General features: G+C 34.3%; 1 protein-coding gene across 1 annotated transcript in view; it reads right to left on the bottom strand.

Annotated features, from left to right (window-relative positions):
- Nucleotides 1-19,037, bottom strand: part of LOC149793226 (uncharacterized) — a 57,924-nt gene extending 38,887 nt beyond the window's left edge. Inside the window, exon 1 of the mRNA XM_089967194.1 lies at nucleotides 18,930-19,037. Within this exon, the coding sequence (XP_089823320.1) occupies nucleotides 18,930-18,934 (5 nt within the window). The 5' untranslated portion in view covers nucleotides 18,935-19,037. The remainder of the gene's footprint in view (nucleotides 1-18,929) is intronic.
- Between the last annotated feature and the right edge of the window lie 2,385 nt (nucleotides 19,038-21,422).

Raw genomic sequence — 21,422 nt, forward strand, 5'->3', positions numbered from 1 at the left:
AATTATAAACACAAGTGTCCTATCAATGAAAAGTTCTAAGTGAATCTCAGTTCAAATCCCGATGAAGTTCAAGATAGATGGAGTTGACGTCTGTAATAATCTTCAAAGTGCATATGAGTCAACAGTTTCTTGTTGAATCACAGAAAACATTATTCCAGTTTTGAATTCAGTATAAATTACAGTAAATGTCTTTATCCAAGAATTTTGTCAGGTCACCTTTCATATTTCCAGGGGAAATTAATCACATGAATTCAATAATTTGAAGAAAATAAAATTCATCCTCAACTGGTCACGACATAATACAACTTAATGAATCAAGTGTTAAAAGCCCAACTGAAAATTTTTTATGGAAACATCAATTGTACAACTAACTAAAACGCAAAACAGATTCACTGATAGGGGTCAAGAGTTCATTCTTTTGGAAAAAGTTTGTTATCAATTGACACATGATAAAAATGACGCAGTCTTTGACCCAGCTTAAAGATTTTTTACTCTGAGACAGATAAAAAGAATATTAAAACAAGTTGTTTACTTGAATAGCAACTCGGTCAATCAGCTCATACACATATAATCTAATGAAGCTATAAAGAACAAGAAAGATTGATATAATCAACCATAGGTCAATTTTACATGTGGTTTATACAAAAAAATAACATGAGAAAAAATATTATGAATGATACAAAGTATACATGAAATAATACATTTCTATAAAGGGAAAGTGCATCTGCCATTAAATGATCTTTTCCCTTGATGTGCCTGATGTCAATATTATATTCCTGTAATAACAAACTCTACCTAGTAATCTCTGGTTTTTGTTTTTCATCTTGCCGATGAAAGTAAGGGAGTTCTGATCACTAATCACATTAATCGGAGAAGGAGATGAACTAATGTGAACTTCAAAGTGTTGTAATACCAATATCAAAGACAGACATTCCACCTCGATTGTGGAATACTTTATTTGCTGCTTATTTAATTTCTTACAAAAGGAGCACACGAGATGATCAACAACATTTTTATCTTCTTGAATCAATATTACTCCAACCCCAACATCACTTGCATCAACAGACAGTTTAAATGATTGACATAAATTTGGAGCTATAAGAACTGGTGCACTCTTAAGTATTGCTTTTAACTTATCAAAAGCCTCCTGACACTTTGTAGACCAAAGAATCGCATTTGAAATGAAATAACAAAGATGTACTTCTGTGGCATCAGTTTCACCAGTGGCCCTTTGAAACAAATAGGAGATCGTAGGATCTTTTTCCTGTTCGACGACAAGTGATTTTCGTTTGTCACCCTGATTAGAATAAAGAGAATGAGTAGTTAAAACAGGATCACTGTAGCAATACCCTTTGATTGATCCAAACAAGGAGTGAAAGTGACCTCATCAAAAGCCTGACCAATACATTTGTCAGCTAAATAAATACTTTCCTGATCAACATCATTCTCAAGAGCTTTATTTGCCATAGCTCTCATAACAGCACACGCTGGGTATAAATCAGGGAATTCTTTTTTCAGTGGGATAGAATTTCTGATCCAAACAAAGTTTGTCAGTTACAAATGGATTAACCACAACCTTATCTCCAGCTAGGTCATTGCCTAGTAGTAAATGCCTAGTATTAGTCTCTTGCAAATTCGATATGAGTTTGTCCAGCTTCTCTTTTATAGTTCCTGAATTTTGGCCGATAAGCCTCAGGGATTAACTCATCACCCTTTAAGATGCATTCCATATCCAGGTCATAGTCAGCACTCTGCTTTACTGATAGGGATGAATAGATGTCTCAGGTTTGCCAGAATGTACACTCTGTAATAATATAGTACAGTACTCCCTATGCCATTTCGAATTTTTAGCAATGTTTTTCAAAATGAGGAAATTATTTACCTACTTCTTTTTCTCTAAAAGGGGGCACAAACCTTATATTGTTAGTAACATCAAAACTTGAATTTGTATGTAAAGTGGGAATGCGTTTTTCACTTGTCAGCTCTAATCCTCTTAATCTAAATTAATATTCCCTTTTTTCCTTCTCTCTTTCTTTCTGCAAATCTAGATCCATTTGCATTTGCTTCTCTTTTTTCTGAAACTGCATTTGTTTCTCTCTCTCCTCTTTCTCAAGCAGCAGTTGCTGTTCTTCTTTCTGTAACTGCATTCGTTTCTCCTCTTTTTCCAGTTGCATTTGTTTCTCTCTCTCTTCTTTCTCAAACAGCGTTTTCCTCTTTTTTCTTTCTTTTCTAATTGCATTCGTTTCTCCTCTTTTTCCAGTTGCATTCTCCTTTCTCTTTCCTCCTTATCTAATTGCATTTGTTTGTCCTCTTTATCTTTATGGTGTCCAAGTTTTCTTAACTCTAATTCCATCTTGTATTTTAATTTTAATTCCTTTACTTTTGTGTCAGATTTTGATACAGACTTACTGATCAAAAGCAAAGCACTTTTATCCAAAACATTCTTTTCCAACAAATATTGGACCAAGATATTCTTTATTTCTTGCTTCGTTAAAGAAGCGTTTGCCTCATAGAGATCATATTTTCTGGCAAGTGGACGCAATTCATCTTTTTTTAAAGAAGTCTAACTGTTCCTGGTTATGATTTGAAATAAAGGTCTTAGCTTTTAATGGCATTGTGAAAGAAGCTTGTTGCTTTCACTAAAGATTTCTAAAATGTGAAATAATAATTGGGATCTTAAAAATCCGAAACTAAGAGAATTTAAATTTCAAAAACAAAGTTTTCTGAAATATGTTAGCAAAATTTGTATCCCAAGGACGAACACCACAATTTCTGTTGCGATTCTATCCTCTTAAAATAAGTAGCAGAAAAAGTGAAGACAACAAGCTTTGGAAAATTTTACAAATAATTTATTTCCCTAGAATACAAAGGGAAAAAAAGAAAACAAAAAGAACTTACGGTATTGCTAATTAAATCCAAAAATAATCCAAGAATTATAAACACAAGTCCTATCAATGAAACGTTCTAAGTGAATCTCAGGTCAAATCCCGATGAAATTCAAGATGGAAGGTGATGACGTCTGTAATAACCTTTAAAATGCAGATGTGTCAACAGTCTATTGTTGAATCACAGAAAATATTATTCCAATTTTGAATTCAGTATAAATTCCAGTAAATATCTTTATCCAAGAATTTTGTCAGAGCACGTTTTGTATTTCCAGGGAAATAAAAAATCACTTGAATTTAATAATTTGAAGAAAATAAAATTGAGCCGAAACTGGTCACAACATAATACAACTTAGCGAATCATGTGTTAAAAGCTATAATGACAATCCTTTATAGACACGTCAGTTATTCAACTAATTTAATCGCAAAACAGATTCCCGGATGGGGGTCAAGAGTTCATTCTTTTAAAAAATATAAGTTTGTTATCAATTGACACATGATAAAAATCACGAAGTCCAGGTATGACCTTGACTCAACTTAACATTCTTACTCTGAAACAGATATAAACATATTAAACAAGTTGTTTACTTGAATAATAATTCGGTCAATCACTTCATGCACATAGAATGTAATGAACCTTTTTTTAGTTTTTTTACGTAAACGAAATACATATTTTTTTAAAAACTCAGTCAGGTCAAGCAGAAATGAACTCAATTTTGGACAAGGTCAAGTCCAGTAAACAATGTTACATTACAATAGTATGTAATAAAATTTTTCAAAATATTTAAACTAACAGACAAATAATTAAATTAAATATGCATCACGTCCCGTTATAATAATTTATGATGATAATAAATCGCTTATGAATGAATTAGACACAACTTGCAGTTGCTGATAAATCAGGAAGTCGAGAAAGTAAAATAATACACAAAGTAAGCAATACCATTAAATAAGAATGCCATCTGTAATTAGTCTACATAAGACACGTTTTTCTGTATATTTGGAAACATTTTATATTTTGATCTGCACACTATGGACACATTAGCTGAAAACGATAGTAAAATATTAAATGACTCACTATTTGCATATTAATAACATTATTACGCAGATGATGCCGATGACCTCAGTCTTTCTGAGGGGTATGTGGCACTTATTGCTACGCATATCAAAATAAAATCAAGCAAGAATAGAAACCACAATATGTATTAGAAAGATACACATTAATGCAAGACCAATGAAACTAATAGTGAATTGTGAAAAGTCGCATTTAGAAAGAAAAAAACGGTACCTATGGCTCTATGTTAGAAGCATTACGAGTGCCTAAAATTAAATTTGAAATCAAATGAGTTTGAAAGAATAATGTTATTCGAAAACCTTGCAAAAGTCTATCTCACACATAGAGTGAAATGTTCAAAATTATTTTTGAATTTCAAAAATTTGGTCAAGATAGAAATTTTCTTGAGCTTGGAAAATGCATTTCTAATGTAAATCAGTAAAGGCAGAAATTAATGTATTTATTGTATGCAAACGTCTTCGAACATATATCACTACTTATATTAGTTAATCATTTGTTCCGCTCGGCATGTTCAATGGGGTAGGTTAATTGTCAAATGTTACGGTCTACGGTCTTAAATTACGTAACAATTAAAGAGCCACAACCAACAAGTTTTGTTAGATTCAAAATATAACTTCGTTCCTTACATATAAAGTGAAATAAATAACAAATAATGTACAGTATATAGGAATTTCATTTTCCTAAATAGTTCAATCAATTCCAATAGATTCACTGTAATCCGAATAAGTTACAAACATATTCTGAATGATAAGTGTAATATCCTTTTTTGCTGAAGCTACAGAATTCACTATTTTAAATCTAAACGTCTTTAAGTGAATTCACAGTAAAATCCAATACAATGCAAATACACTTGAAGTGAATTCAGGGAAAAATCCAAAATAATATTCTGCTTGACTATTATGATAATTATCCAATTGTCCTTTGAATAGGCTCATAGTAACAAGTTCAGCTATTAATATCCGAATATCTTTGAATAAATAGTCTTCACATTAATGCAATTCCAACAAAATGATTATCAATTTGAATAAGTAGGACATAATCCTCAATGTATCTGAATGCTTGATTCCTCGTGCTGTAATATAAGCCGCGATAATTATTTACTATTTATACTTTCGTACAGTCTGTACGAAATATATTGTAGTCATAATATTCCCACACAATATCTTGTATATAAATATAGCCACTATCAATATACAGTATTAGCACATGTGAAATATTTTCTGCTACCTATACATTCTTTCACAAAGAAAACAGCATCCGCATAATATATTGTTTGGGGTATAGTGCGATCAATAATCACTGTGGTAGGCAGATAAAACGGTATTATTGATCTGATGGACTAATTTCACTAAGCTGGAAGGGGAGGGCTCATCAAGGGTTCGCGTAAATAATGGGCTAGCGTGTGATTCAAAGGTAACATGGATTATAGAAGGAGTGGATCTCTCCCAGCTATTAAAATCCAAAGGTCCCATCATGATGCTGCTTTTCCCCTCTAATTTCTTCTCTCACAAACTCTGATTATAACTGGCTACAGCAAAGATGAAGGCAAGGGTTTCAAGTGAAGAAAAATCAGTATTTAGGCCAGCATAAATCAATCCATATCTACCTGTGGAAACCGCTGAACTACTATCAACAATTACAGTTAGCCGTTGTCTATATGATAAATTACAACTATAAAACAAAGAACGAGAACGAGGTTAGAGAATTTCTATTGATTCCGTTTTTTATCCCTTTAAATAACTACTTTAAAGGTTTTTGCTTGGATCTTTGCTTGTACTGTTCTCTAATGCTATGTCGGGAGACTCTTTTTCGCATTTAACATAAATTTCTTGAAATTCTAGCATATGATTTATATTGTTTATTCTCTGTTTGTGCATGAAAATCGGTTAAAGATAATGTAATATCTAAATACATTTAACTGTCATCTGGATGGCAAAATGTTGTCGGTTATTGATATATCCGGAACGAATTTCTAGTAAATAGCAAGTAAGAAAAACATTTTACTTAGTAGAAAATTAACATGAATGATGACTAGAAATTTTGGTGTCTTTGAATTAATATAATAAGTGAAAATATTATCTTCGACTATTAAATATGAAAATTCCAAAGAAATAAGAATAAATTGTTTCAAAGGAATGGAAAGGGAAAATATGAAAGAGACTGTGATTCACCAAAATCTCTAACGCAATGTCAGTATGTAAAACAATGTTATCCTAAGTAAATTGTCTTATCAGGGAAATTGCCAGGTTAAAAGGTTCAGAGAAATATATAATGGTTAGATCCTACAAAATAAGTTGTATGATTAAGTCCTCTTTTCAATGTCACCTCATATTTTTAATTGTCAGTGATTAAATTTCACCAGAAGAAAGTTACGTGGATCAAGGAAAAAAGAAAACAATAGTTAAACTTTTCATCAGTCTTTAGTGAAACAAAATATCCCGGATATATCTTGAGCGCTAATGTTTCCCAAAATAGTTTTTGTCAAAATTGATTGCTAGTATCGAGTGAAAAAAAGAATTCTAATTTAGACGTTAATAATTTATTTGCAGTCACATTCTACCTCCGTGTATCAAACACATTTGCGGTGATGTTAAGACTTACCATGATGAAGAAAAAGGTCGAAACTGTAGAAAATGCAGCTGACGATTTTTCCTGTACTAACAAAGTTTATTTCCGCACTGAGTCTTCCACTCAGCAGTGTATTTGTAAAAAGACATTCCAATCTAATATGAACACTTCCAAATCTTAGTCTGTCACAACCTTTAGGAATCTATCTGATAAAACTGATCATAAAGCCTTACCTCTTCCTACGTGCACCTATTGCAAAAAGGAACGGAACATTATTTCTGATTGTTACATATTTGAAATAAATTAGCAACAAATTGAGGACAGACTTATTCCAAATGCTCTTATTTCTTTGAGGTCAAGGCCACGGTCATGAATTGAAAGCAATACATTATTTCGAGCCAAATAAACCTTAGTCTGATTGTAGTACGAAGAATTATGAACCATTCCTGTCGAAAGGTTCTATATCACTTATTAGTGATTCTGCCAATTATATCCTATTAAAATTTAAGGGACACAGGTGTTTATTAGAGCATTTTATTATAATGTACATTGCTTTTTCCTGAGACGTTTCTTCTCATGTAAGTGGTCTTATTCAATTTGTAAAGTGTGGCTTTGGCAATGTCTTGTCCATCGTGTAAATTTCTAATTAGACGTAGACTCAGGTCCTGTGACAGTCGGAATAATGAGGCCGTTTTCCGTCGAGACTATTCATTTACTACTAGACAATGACCTAGCCCGAGATAAGGTTGTGGTTAATCCACTTGTAACTTACAAGCCTTGCTTGGATCAGAAATGCGATCCTATTGAAAAAGAAATCCCCGATTTATACACAGCTTGTGCACTTACTAGAACTATTTCAAATAAAGCTCTTGAGAATGATGTCAATCAGGAAATTATTCATTTAACTGACATGTCTGCTTGTCAGACTTTTGATCATGTCACCTTTGCTCCCGATGTGAATCAATCGAGAGGTATTAATCACAGTGATCATCTTTTTACAACTCATTCTCTTTATTCTAATCAGGGTGACAAACAACAATAACTCATTGTCAGATAGGAAAAGGATCCTAAGATTTCTTGTTTGTTTCAAAGAACTATTGGCAAAAGTGAACACAAACAAGCACCTAGTTGATACTTTGTTAAAGAGGAGTCCTTATGTGAAAATGGATCCCACCTGAAGTACACGCTGGCCTGTGAGATATCAAATTGTTTTTCCTAAGTCGTATGGACAAAACATTCTTAGTCTGGTCCTTGAAACTCCTTTTGATGGTCATTTAGTGTTCAGAAAGGCTTATCACAAGATCTTGAACCATTTTATTGGCCGAAAATTAAAAGTTATGTTCTTATTTGTCAAATGGTAGGAAAAGCTCTCAGATGATCCATAAGGGTCATCTGCAACCTGTTCTTGCAATGAACGAACCATTTAGCAGACAGTATCGGTTACTTACCTAAGGCAAAGTCAGGCAACCAATACTTGTTGACCATAATGTGTACGTCTACAAAACTCCCAGAGGCAATTCCTTTGAAGAATATTAAGACTAAAACCATAGTAAAAGCTTTCATAATTTTTGTTGCTAACATTTTGGCATTCCCAAATCTGTCCAATCTGATCAGGGGTCAAATTGTATGTCAAATTTTCCAGAAGCTATGCATAATTCTTTATCCAGTAATTTAAGTATTGCGCCTTTCACTATGTAAGCCAAAAGTTCCAGAAGTTCCAACACCTTTAAAAAAGCATCCATAAAGTTTGAACTCTCTCATACAGGAATGTTTGAGAAAAGAAATTCTGCATTTGTTGGAGAATGATTTCATTGAACCAAGAAATACTGACTGGCGTTCACCATGTATTCTTGTGCTGAAACCAGATAACACTTTCTATATGTACACCGACTATATACAAGTTAACAGTGCGATTGAAACAGATTCATTTTATTGCCAAGGATCGACGATGACTGTACTGACAGAATTGGAAATGCATAATATGTCACCAAGTTTGACCTTTTGAAAGGATTCTGGCAAATTTCGCTGACGAACAATGCAAATTAATGTTCGACATTCATAATTCCAGATAGATTTATCAATATGAAGTGATGTCATTTTGGATGAACGGTTCGCCTTGTACTTTCTAGCGTTTAATGAACATCATTACATCTGGTCTTAATAATTGTGACACTTACATAGACGATGGCACTGGGAAAGATGGTTTGGAAACCAGCTGGACATTTTTGGATAGACTCAGTGATGCAAATTTGACAATTAATGTAAGTAAAATTGAGTTTTGAGGTGCTTATGTTATATTTGTGGGGCACCGTTGGACATGGTCAAGTTAAACTTACAGTAGTCAAGGTCAAGTCTATCTCTAAATTCCCTGTGCCAATCAATAAAAAGCTGTTGATGGGATTCTTTGGTATGGCTGAATACTATCTTAAATTTGCTCAAATTGTTAAATAATTTCTGAACCCCTGATCAATTTTTGGTGAGCAAGAAAACCGAATTTATATGGTCTGAAAAATAGCAGTAGGCTTTTGGTAAGTTCAAGGGCATGTTTAAGAGCGCACACGTTATTTGATCTCCAAATTTTAAGCCAAGTATTTAAAATGTCTGTTGATTTAAGTGATGTTATGGTTAGTGGAGTATTGATTAAAGAAGAACAAATGTTGTAGATCACCTAGTGTGCTATTTTTGAAAAATGAATTCAGAAAGCAAGAGAAATTATTATGCAGTTGAAGGTGTGTGTGTGTGTGTGTGTGTGTGTGTGTGTGTGTGTGATTTAGATTTGTTAACGTAGCTTGAACAATTTTCTAGTCATATCGCTACGATGTCTGCAGTGTGGCAGTTTATAGTGATGTCTAGCAGTGGGTCATCATGCCTCAGACATGTAGCATCACGTCCCACCCAGTCAGATTATCCTGACACCAGACCGACCAGTCGTATCACTAACCTCTTAATGCTGAGCTCCACATGAGGCAGCTGTTAGTACCATTTTTTTAAATCATTGGTATGACTCGGCCGGGGTTCAAACTAAAGGCCTTCCGCATCCGAGGAGGACGCTCTAACCACTAGACCACCAGAGCTGTCCGCTATAATTGAAAAGGAATGTTTTGGCCTTGATATTGGATTTACAACACTTTGAAGTGTATTTTAGTCCAGCTCCTTTTGCGATTATTGTATTTATTGATATCAACCCCTGTATTTTCATTGTCAACATGTAAAAAGAAAATCAGAGATTATTAAAATTCAGTATAATGATGCAGGAATACAATAATGACATCAGACACATTAAGGGAAAAGATAGTCTGGTTGCAGATGCACTTTCACCTGTATAGAGGTATGATATTGCTTTATGTATATTTTGTATCATTCATAAGACTTCATTATATGTATGCTTTTTATTTGACTAATTTTAAATGACAGCTTGAATATATAAATCTTTTTCTTCACGAAGGGAGGTGTTACACACACACACACACACACACACACATATATATATATATATATATATATATATATATATATATATATATATATATATATATATATATATATATACCAGTATCACTGTTATAACATAACCATGTTTTCAATAACAAAAGCCAGCAAATTATATATCTATCTATCTATCTATATATATATATATATATATATATATATATATATATATATATATATATATATATATATATATATATATATATATATATATAATTTGCTGGCTTTTCTTAATTATTATATGTTGTAACATTGGTCTTTTGTACTTGATCCTGTCCAAGCTCAAGTTTACAATGTAACTGACTAGGGACACTGACTTTGTAAACAACATAAGACGTAGCTATAATTCTCTGTGAGAATAAATTAAATATTTGGATTATTAACAACGGAAATAAATATATTTATCTTAATCTGATTCCGGGACATTGGAATTGAACTATAGAAAAACCTGCTAGCATCTAATTTGGAGGAAATTCCAGCTTCTGTGATAGTTTTTACTAGACACTATCAGGTCTTGTTTGAAATGACACTGTTATGAATTAGACGGGAAAACCATCTTCCGCTCATCCTTCAAAGTCAACAAAATCAGCTGGTTGTAGCAACTTAATAGTGAGATTAATAATTTAGTACATCTTAATTAATTGAATAAATCTCAATTTTTTTACGTCAAAAAGAATCAGCTGATGGAAATTCGTAAAGAAACGAAACGGAGGGTATGAGAATGAAAATGGAGAACGGGTATCAAAATTGGGAAAATGAAACTAGGTATGTAAAGTCATGTATAACTTATTAAAATCGGATGGAACATATATTGATAATCAGTGAGAAATTTTGAACGAACAAAAGTTATATTATCAGAAGCTCTATTCATATTATCAGGTGGATTAATTTAACCTTGCATGTCTCCTGCATTATAGCGATATTACAAAATCAAGACAGTGTACATTAAGAATTCTTGAAGGGCCATTGACTTTAACTGAAAGAACTGCAAACCTAAAAGCCATGCTAAATAATAAAAATCCAGGATAAAATGGGTTTACAGTTGAGTTTTTCAAATTAGTTTGGATACATATTGTTTGATGTTATGGAAGGGCAATTAGTTTTTCATATAATTCTGGGGAGCTATCATAAACTCAGAAGGAAGGTCTAGTGACATATCTTTCAAAAGGAAATAAACCAAAACAGTGCTTGAAGAATTGGAGACCCATCTGGTTGCTTAATGTAGCTTACAAAATGTCATCGACATATATAGCAAATACACAAATGCATGTTCTTCCAGCAATTATTAATAATTATCAAGTTATTTTCACTAAAGTATGATATTTTGGGAAAATATTCGTATCCTATATAATTTTTTCTACAAATAAATTTAACGTATCTGGACGTGTTCTCTTAATTGACGTTTGAAAAAGCTTTTGACATTGTTGCATGGACTTTCATTGATTTAAAAAAGACTGGTTAAAGTTTGGAGGAGACTTCGTAAATTGGCAAAAACTGATGTACAAAGATATTAAATCATGCATTTACTATATAAGAATAATGTTCATCCTGGTTAGATATTAGGAGTTTGGCTGCAGGCAGTGTGATCCCATCCCCACATTATAATTTAATTTTTGGTACAAATACAGAAAAACAAAATGCATTAGTTGTATGCCATATCTTCAGAGTATTACTACGCTAACTGAGCGAATTAGATCTTATTCATAGGCTTTGCCCTAAGATTATCATTATTAGCTTCCTTATTTTTGTCTTGAATGTCTGCGCACTAGAGAAGAATGTTTCATGTATTCAATAGACAGTAGCATTTATAGTTAAAAAGACAGTAAGTTGTTGAAATCAGTCTATCTTATTATAGGATGACAAAGCAAACGATGTGCTTCGATCTGTTCCAGAAATGTTTTGCCAAACATTTCCAGTGATTTTATTAATATGCAGCTACTTCATGAAAATGCAACGAAACCCATGTCGAGTGTTTAATATGCTGTGTTCAAAAAAATAACTTACATAAGTAAACTAGTCTTTCGGTATTTGAACATGTAATTAAATGACTATATTGCACCACAAATGTCAGCGTTTCGAGGAAATAAGTAATAGGCACCGATTATATAGCACCGGATCCGTTTACCCATAACTGTAAGTTCTTCACATATATTTTGAAGTAACAAATGTATTAAAGAAAAAAACTCAGTAGAGCGAAACTGAAGTGAAAATGCACGCTGAACCGTTCGCTGAACAATTTATAATATGTTGCACGCATTTAGGAAAAGTGTACAGTTTGCAGAAAAGTGAAAAGCATGATATTAAAAGATTGATTAAAATTAAATTGAAAACAATCCGATGATAATACCATAAACTAAATCTTTAGATATTATGGAATAGACATTGTATTCATTTTTTTTTTAAGATTTAATGTAATGATATGGAAAATTAGAACAAAACAACTGTTGACGTATTACCTCAGTTTTTGTACTTTTGATGTTTCCTATTAAATATGAAGGCAGACAGTTGTTCAAAGTTCCGATCAAGTTCTAATCACAACGCTGTATCTACCCGACTGACACTTAGGGACATGAAACAGAAAATCAATGAAAGACAAAATAGGATAGAAATAAATACGTTGACATTTCCTCATGTATAGTGTCTGTATTGTTTTAACTGACGGATGAATAAGGCTGGGATAGGTAACATCAAAAAGTAGATGTCACAAAAATCTAAAGCCATTTTATCCGGTGCCGCACGCATTTTTTGTTGTTTAATTTTTACGCATACTCTGATTTGACATCGCAGTTACCTGTACGATGGAGATTATAAGTAGGCGTTGCTTGCTAATAATTGGTTTATCGTTTGGATTCAGACAGAATTGACCAAATTGAAAGTGAAACTAATTCAGGATATTTGACATTCGCAATGCCAATCGTATTTAAGGTATTGCAGGAAAATGATTTGCGCAGCTTGCAAGAAACACATCTGTGGCAAGCTAGGCCTACTCCCCCACTCTACCAACTGACTGAATAGCTCGGTGTTGTATTTAGATATATGCAGGTTATCTTAGTTTTCTAAACTTTATTATTATTTTACAACCATTTTGGAGCTATTCATGCGTAAGCCATCTGAGAATAATGGATATTTTAAAACACTGCCACTCCTCTGTTGTCGGTAGTTTTCCTACATATTTTGAATATAATATAGTAATGCAAAAAAATGAAAAAGGTACTCAAATTTAACTGAAAAGATACATGATGACATTTAGCTGATTAAATTAACAGTTGAACATTTTCCCTATTTAGTGTGTAGGAAACGATAGGGGGTGCAGTGGTGGTCTTCTTTGAAGTGTTGTAGTTTCAGTCTACTTCCCCGGTCAGCTTGTTACCCCGATTTTAGAAACGAAAAGCATGAAGGGTATACAAATGTACAAAACTTAACTCATTTCATTAATTGCTTTATAATTTCTAACTCTTATGTCAACAAGTGGTCCCTAACATTGAAAACAATAACATAAACCCAGATCTCCTATTGTATTACGCAACAGCAGATCTGAGTCTATTCTCTTTGCCAAATGGAAGTTTTATATGTAAAATGAGGAACTTGCTCACTTCCATTCCAAAGTCTGGAAGAGTCCATTTGGGTGAAGGGGTGGATGCACGGTCACACACAGAGAAGGTAATCAACTTGTCATGTGTCTAATGTATGCAATGTCAAATTCTGATATTTACAAAATTGAAGTTTCAAGAAAGGGGGAATAATATAATCTATGTTGGGTTTTGTACCGAGGCAAGGAAATCCCAGTCAAGGGGTTACATTATCTGTCTCCCCTCGCAAACCCCAACGTAGATTCTTTTTCTCACCCAATAATTTCCTTTAAAGTAAAAAAGAATTTCTCACTTGTGCAATATAGTTCACACGCAAATGTTTACATACGGTGCATTAATATAAATATAACAATCCAGACCGTGGCGTGACCGTGTCATCCGAAGCACACAGTTTTTATGCGTGAGCCAAAAAAAAAAAAAATAACAACATAAAACGTTGCATAGTATTGGGGTATTATCATATTTATTATATGGATGTTATATGAAATTAACAATAAATAGTTAATATTTATTACAAGAAAATGTTTCATTTTCATCAGTTCCAATTTAGAAAAATATATTGTAAAGAATGAAATGATACTGGGCCCACACCTCTATTGTAGTGTATAGGCTATAATTATAACGGAAAGTTACATGTAGCATGAGTGTCCGCGCTTTGGTTATTCACGGGTAATTAGAGATGGATGTCACTATTGTATATAACTCTCATTCTCTTTGGAGGTGGTAAAACTGTTTGTGACATACTTGTCTTGTAATTAATATTGATTGTAAAATTACCACCCTATATGAAAGACCTACCCCCCCCCCCCACAATACAGACCCTTGCTGATTACCATGTGATGAAGTTTCAAGTTCACGATTTCTTGGCAAATTTATATTTTCTGTCTTGGAAATATGGCAAGTGTTGCTATTAGTAGGGGAAGGATCTGCTACAGGGAAATTTATTTATGGAATAACGTGTGGACGGATAAATGATTCCCTCTGGTTGGTAAGTGCATTATTTGTCATCAAAGATTGCATGCACATGTTTTTATTCAACTGGGGCACAATGGGGATGTTTAACAAAATAAGAAGAAAGGATGCTTGACATAACACATTTCTGGCTGTTACTAAGTTTCATGTAGTTGTAGAGAGAATTGGGATTTTTGTGTCCAGTGATATGTATAGCCTAAGTGTCTCGAACATTGTTTTCTATTAGTTTCTAACATAGGCCTAGATATTTTCTCACGCTAGAGTTTGTAATGCGTTTAGAAGCCAAATCGGGCAAGTTTACTTTCAAGGCCATTTTTTCATTAGCGAGTTAAGCTTTCGGGCACCAACTGGTGCACGTAAAATCCATTGCTCATTTGGCCCAGGTGCATGCACGTAAGTTACAGGGGCAAGGTCAAATGGATAGTCAGGGTTACAAAAATCACTTTGACGTTTCTTCATAAAAACATTTGTAGATAGTTAGCAGACATCTATCTGGAAAAAAAGGGTTAGCATACATCTTTGATTTTTCATTTCTCGTGTGTTGTATGTCCTCCCCTGTCCTCGTCTTCGTCTGTCTCTCGTTAAACTCTAAATATTCTAGTTTAAGTTCGCAATATTGCTTTAATGATACGTCTCCCCACTTTATGTTTCTGTGTTCATTTCCCCCTCCCTTAACAGCTGCTGTGGCCTAGTGGTTAGAGCGTCCGCCTCGGATGCAGGAGGTCGTTGGTTCGATCCCCGGCCGAGTCATACCAAAGACTTTAAACAATGGTACTAACAGCTGCCTCACTTGGCGCTCAGCATTAAGAGGTTAGTGTTAGGACTGGTCGGCCTGGTGTAAGGATAATGTGACTGGGAGGAACATCATGCTACATGTCTGCGGCATGATGCCCCAGTGCTAGAGATCGCTATAAACTGCCACACTGCAAACATCGTAGCGATATGACTGAATTTTTTTTAAAGCTACGTTAAAATTCCAAGTCACACACACACACACTCTCCCCCTCCCTGTACCCCAAAGTGCAAATTATTAGGGGTTATCTATTTAGTACATACGCAAAAATCTGGCAAAGCTTGACCCCTCCTCCCTCCCGCTACACATGCGTACTTTTTACACCCACCCACTTGCGTACGTACGCTTGTCGCACCCCCACCCAATTCTATAAAACGGCCTATATTTAATCCACGCAGAAACCATAAAGGATTAATAATATTAACATTTTTAATAAAACAGATAGTCCACCGACTTTGAGTGTCTGTCTGTATCAAAGAAATAAGCTGCGTAACTTTAAACGGTTTGTCTAGTGTCCGCTAAAATTCAAACGCCGACTGAACCCAGTCGAACAGGTTACGTATTAGACAAATTATTATCGAGGTTTCACCCCCACCCACCCCGTTTCCTATACGTAAGTACATTGTCAGTAGACCCCACCCCCCACGCAAGCGTATGCATTTGGGTTACCCCCTGCCCCCTCCATGCGTACGTACTAAATAGACAGCCCCTTATTAAACCATCAAGTGTTCAGTAAACTTGACGGTGTGCTGGGGCCCAAAAGCGAATATTCATAGTTTTTGTTATGTCATCATCACTTAAGGCATCATCAATTTTGTGTTTGTTTACTTTTCCTTTCTTCTTCAGATCTTTCTGTTTACTTTTTAGGGCCTCTCTTGCCTGATAAAATTCAGGGCCATAAACCAAGCTGCAATTGTATCTTTTTCGTCTCAGCTATAGTTCAAAACTTCCCATCATACCTATAATAAATAATTATTATTAATAAAAAGCTTTGTACATAGGGTAACAACTCTCTCGCTCTCTGTGTTTTGTCATTTGTCATCCATGTTGGTGAGGGCCTAAATTGCTTTATCGGTCAAGTTCTTTAATTTATAAGGTAATTTACCATTTAAAACAATGAATAAAATTCATTTTCATTACATAATACTTTTTGGGTAATTAGTTATTCATTCTTGCACTCATTCGAAAATTCATTTATATTTTAACAAATTGAATGTATGTGAGTTGCGTTATGCATCATTTTATTTGCTAATACATTATTCTTTTAATTCAGTTGTGTGTTATCAGTCGATATGTAGGCCCTTTTTATACCTCTCAATGTTGTCGGCTCGTATTCACTTCCATCATTCTGAAGAACTGAAAGGAAAAATCTTAAGAAAATGCTATTCAGGGCAGGTGCCGGCACTTCATGTATAGGGCGAGTCTCATTGTTTCTCTCAAGATATTCTTCTAGTAGTTGTATGGGTCCCAATGTCTTTACGTTTGGTATTCACATTTTCATGCTCTAAAACAAAACTTGTGACAAATTGTTCGTCCAGTTCTGTAAATCTGCTCTCTTTGACCGTTTCAGTGTATTTATTTTCACTCCTGATTTTTGTTATTTTCTCCGACGAAAGTTGGTTTGGTTTCAGAGACACATTTATTTCATTTGTTTCCCAGTCATCAAAAAGAAAGGAAAGATCATCTGACTCATACTTTAGTGAATTTTCTGAAATTACTAGTTCATGTTTAGAATAATTTGTGAAACTTCCATCGTCCAAAAAGCGTACTGTGTACATGGAATAGGTACCCAGTGGGTGGTAAATGGAATAGGTACCCAGTGGGTGGTAAATGGAATAGGTACCCAGTGGGTGGTAAATGGAATAGGTACCCAGTGGGTGGTAAATGGAATAGGTACCCAGTGGGTGGTAAACATTTACGATTTTTGCTCTCCTACCTTTAAGAGTCAAGATATTTCCTAGCTTGTAGTCCATTTTCTTTTTGTCTTATCTTTATGGTTTTTTTTTCTAAATCTTCTTTTTGTAAGTTATTTTTTCTCTTCTCCTAAAAAAATATTTTGTTAAATGTCCCAAAGTGTTAGCGTTTGTTTGATCGGAAATAACTCCATCAGGTCAAATATAAGACAACAATGGTACGTCCCCTGCTAAAGTAGTTCGTAGCGCGTGAACTACAGATGGTAGGAAGTGAAAATATATGTGGCTATACAGACTAAGACGACTGGTCTGAGATGACTAGACTGAGATAAGAAAAGTAAGGTCATCAAGACAGCTAGATTTCTCTGTCTCATGGGTGAGAAAAAAAAAATGCCCTTACATCTCAGAGTAGGGAAACTTTACGGAATTATCCGGAAATTACGGAACGCTGAACTAAATCACTCCTGTTTTTTATATATAAAAAAAGATATAATCACCTACGCAGAAATGACGCTGTATTATTTGAAATTCAGTTAGAACCGCGAAGAAGGAGACAATATTAGCGACATCTTGGTGGCAGTCGAATTAGAAATTATGAATCAGTGACTTAAATGAGTAAGTTTTGTGCATTTTTATATCCTTCATGCATTTTGGTTTTATAAATCTGTAGGAGCACAGGAGCAGCCGGGGGTGGGGTGGGTTGGACTGCAACTATAAGGAGTATTTTTTGGACCCAGGCGTGTCAATCCATGGTGGACATTTTCACAAGAATCAGTTCTCGAAAAGCAATTATTGCGTAGGACTTATTCTACCCCATGGCCAATAAATTCTGCATTTTCTCCAAATTGGATTTCCGGGCAAAATAACTACCCGAAAATGATTGTCTTACACCTGGCCATTAAAACACTATCTGCCACTGCACAGTAGCAACATATACTCATTTCTGTAAGATATGAAGTGAAAATATATGTGGCTACAATTAGCTGATTAAATTATTTCATACTGGCGTGGAAGAAAATTAGAAATAAAAGAAAAGGAAAGTACATTTGTCGTGTCCAGAGATGAATTAAAACTAAAGTAAAATATATAGGATGGTAATCTGAAGAAAAAAAGATCCGTGAAGAAATACATGATGAATATTAAATTTAGATGTGTAATAATTCTCTAGATAAGATAAAAGAAACGTGGGGACATACATCATGTCATTTTACTATTTTACATTGGTGTTAAATACAAGTTTCAATATTAAGGGAAATAAATACATGATATCATGAGAGTCATAATTCGTGGCAAAAATGCGTGCAAAATGAAAATCTAAGCATATTCTCAGAATATTGAGGCTTGGAAAAACTGCATTAGAGCTCCTTTTGGAACTTAAGTGAGAAAGGATAAGCTTTCGTAGCATATTTGTTGAAATACATATCATTTAGTCAACCAATGAAAACTGTTGAAAGTTAAGATAAATGAATAACCATAACAACATATATATTTGAGTAAAGATTTCGGAGGTTAGTAGAAGTTTCCTTCAGGGATTTATCTGTTTCAGAATAGTTATAGAACTGAAACAAATGCAAGAAAAAATGAGCTAGAGCAAAACTTAATAATAGCACAAGCTACTATTGACATTGTGTCGTATATACTCACTGCATTTGTTTCACGTGATTGATGCCTTAAAATCCTAATATTCAACGTCAAAGCACGTCCAAGACAATAAGGACTACGATATTATCTTGTGTCTTCCGCTTATTTTCTATACTATTACTGCGCATTTCCCATTGCGATGGGTAATTCCAAGTAATCATTACGCAATACTGCTTTCTGAAATAAAATACACCTCATTCAGGACGAGACTATTCAAGTTGCTTATCATTTACAATACTCATATTATGTAAACAACTGTATCGACCCGAGTGCTCTTCACGAAGCTTGAATGGCAATAAATTCAGAACAATCTACGCCGCCATATGAATGACTTAAATGTCTACTAGTGCATTCACACGACTTTCGTTTATATTATAAATGTAACCTTCACGAAGCGATTTGTATAGGCATTATGTCATATACCTCATATTTAATGACAATAATGACTACAGAACATTGATTTTTTATCGTTGGAGACAAAACGCTCCTGGCTAATTTCGCGCTCGGTAATTTCCGTAAGACAAAGCGGAAGTGACGTGATGTAGGGAATACAACTTTCCAATTTTCATTGTAGTTACGTTCAACAAGTGGAGTTGTGTGTGAAAACAATGGTAAAAATGTGTATTGTTGGAGGTTGTAGCAATACAACACGAGAAGGAGTGAGTGAATTTGCACTCATTTCCTACTAATCCTGTTTCAAGGAAACAATGGATTGAGCAGATACGAAAGACAAGAAAAGACTGGACTTGGCCGACTAGTGACAGGCGAGATAGTCAAGTTGTCTGTAGTGACCACTTTGGAGAAAACGATTTCGATCCCGCCTCTAAAATAAAACAGTCAGTTGGATTTAAGACCATTAGACGACTCCTGTCAAATGCAGTTCCAAGTGTGTTATCTCACCAGATAACCCAAAGTATTTGCACAACAGATCAACAAAAATCAAGGATTACGGCAGGCCTAACAACACATAGACCGAGAGGAGCTTTTCAAAAGCGACCAAGGGTAAAACGTTTATTGACTTTAACGTGCTATATTATTTGTTGTCAACCTACACTCTTGCCACAAATATACTTAGCTTACGAGCTATTAATGCAAGAGGGTGGTTTTAGAGAGACGGTGTTTGCAAATCATAATAGGTACACCCTTACCCCAAAAAATATGAAACCTGCTTTATCATGATGTGTGTGTGTAATGGTGCAAAGCCTAAATCAAAGGGGGATATATATATATATATATATATATATATATATATATATATATATATATATATATATTACCCCTCCTATGCATTGTTTGTACCTCACCCTAGAAAAATATTCTCGTGGATGCCGTAGCTTGTTTCCTGTCTGTTGCTGTTTTCAACAATAATAATAATGATTTATCACAAGTGTTCTTCTCAAGCTTAAATAGTGTGAATAGTTGGTATATTGATTGTGTTTAATTGTAAAGACTAATTAGTTCTGAGGCTCTAGGAGTAAATTACCTTCGTTGTTTAGATATGCACAATTGTGTCAGTGGATCCTGGTCTAGGGCGGATTCACACCCACAACACATTGATTGCAAATGTGAATAGTAATGTTTGTTCGATGTGGAAAGTATATTATTATTATTATTATTATTATTATTATTATTCACATTGTGTACAGAATAACATAAGTTAATATAAGAAGAATGTAGTCTTTAATATTGTTTAAGATGTAAACTACCAATGCTGCTCGATTTATTTGTATCTTTTTGTTAGGTGTTGAAGAGATTTTTCAGAATCAGCAGCTAGAAGATAATGTACAAAGAGAGAACCCAAAAGACACCAATCACACAGACAGTCAACAGTAGATGGTGTGACATATCCTAGTGTACATACTGATGTCACCGAGAACTTTCCAGACATTACCACTGTTGAAGCGGTTGGTATAGCTTCATATGATTTCATATGATCTCATATGTGATAGCATACTAGTAAATCAATAAAGATATGTCATTATTTATTGCGGAAAAGCTCTGCAATGTGTTGGTTATATGTCAAACATTATGATCAGCCATAGTTTCTATAAGTGACGAAAGAGGTTTGATGCATTTATCATTTATTGCTCAAACATAGACAAAACTTAAAGTATGACCACCTTATCTAATGCAAAGTAATCACTAGAATTTGCCAATTACATTTTTCATGTATTGGTTTTGTTTCAGGGACTAGACACACCATCATGCAATATTGCTGTTGGATGTCAGACTGACATAATTCTTAATAGATCCAAGAGAATTCAAGCATTACTGAGAGGAAAACAAATTGATTTTGGTAATAATGTTGGCATCCGTTAGTCTCGAGAGACGATGGAAGTACGCCTGTGAGAGATGTCCCGGTTCGTGGTTGTGATGCGCCTGCTGTGGCTAGGTAGTCCAACATGGGAGTGGCAGTCTTTGCTTCACTTGCTGCACTCGAAGGTTGCGCCTGGTGTTGGTTGGAGCTGCTTCTTCTTCCTCTGCGATCGTTTTCCA

The sequence above is a fragment of the Sinohyriopsis cumingii genome, chromosome 8, assembly GCF_028554795.1.
Source record: "Sinohyriopsis cumingii isolate HCF-2022 chromosome 8, ASM2855479v2, whole genome shotgun sequence".
NCBI classification, from domain to species: domain Eukaryota; kingdom Metazoa; phylum Mollusca; class Bivalvia; order Unionida; family Unionidae; genus Sinohyriopsis; species Sinohyriopsis cumingii.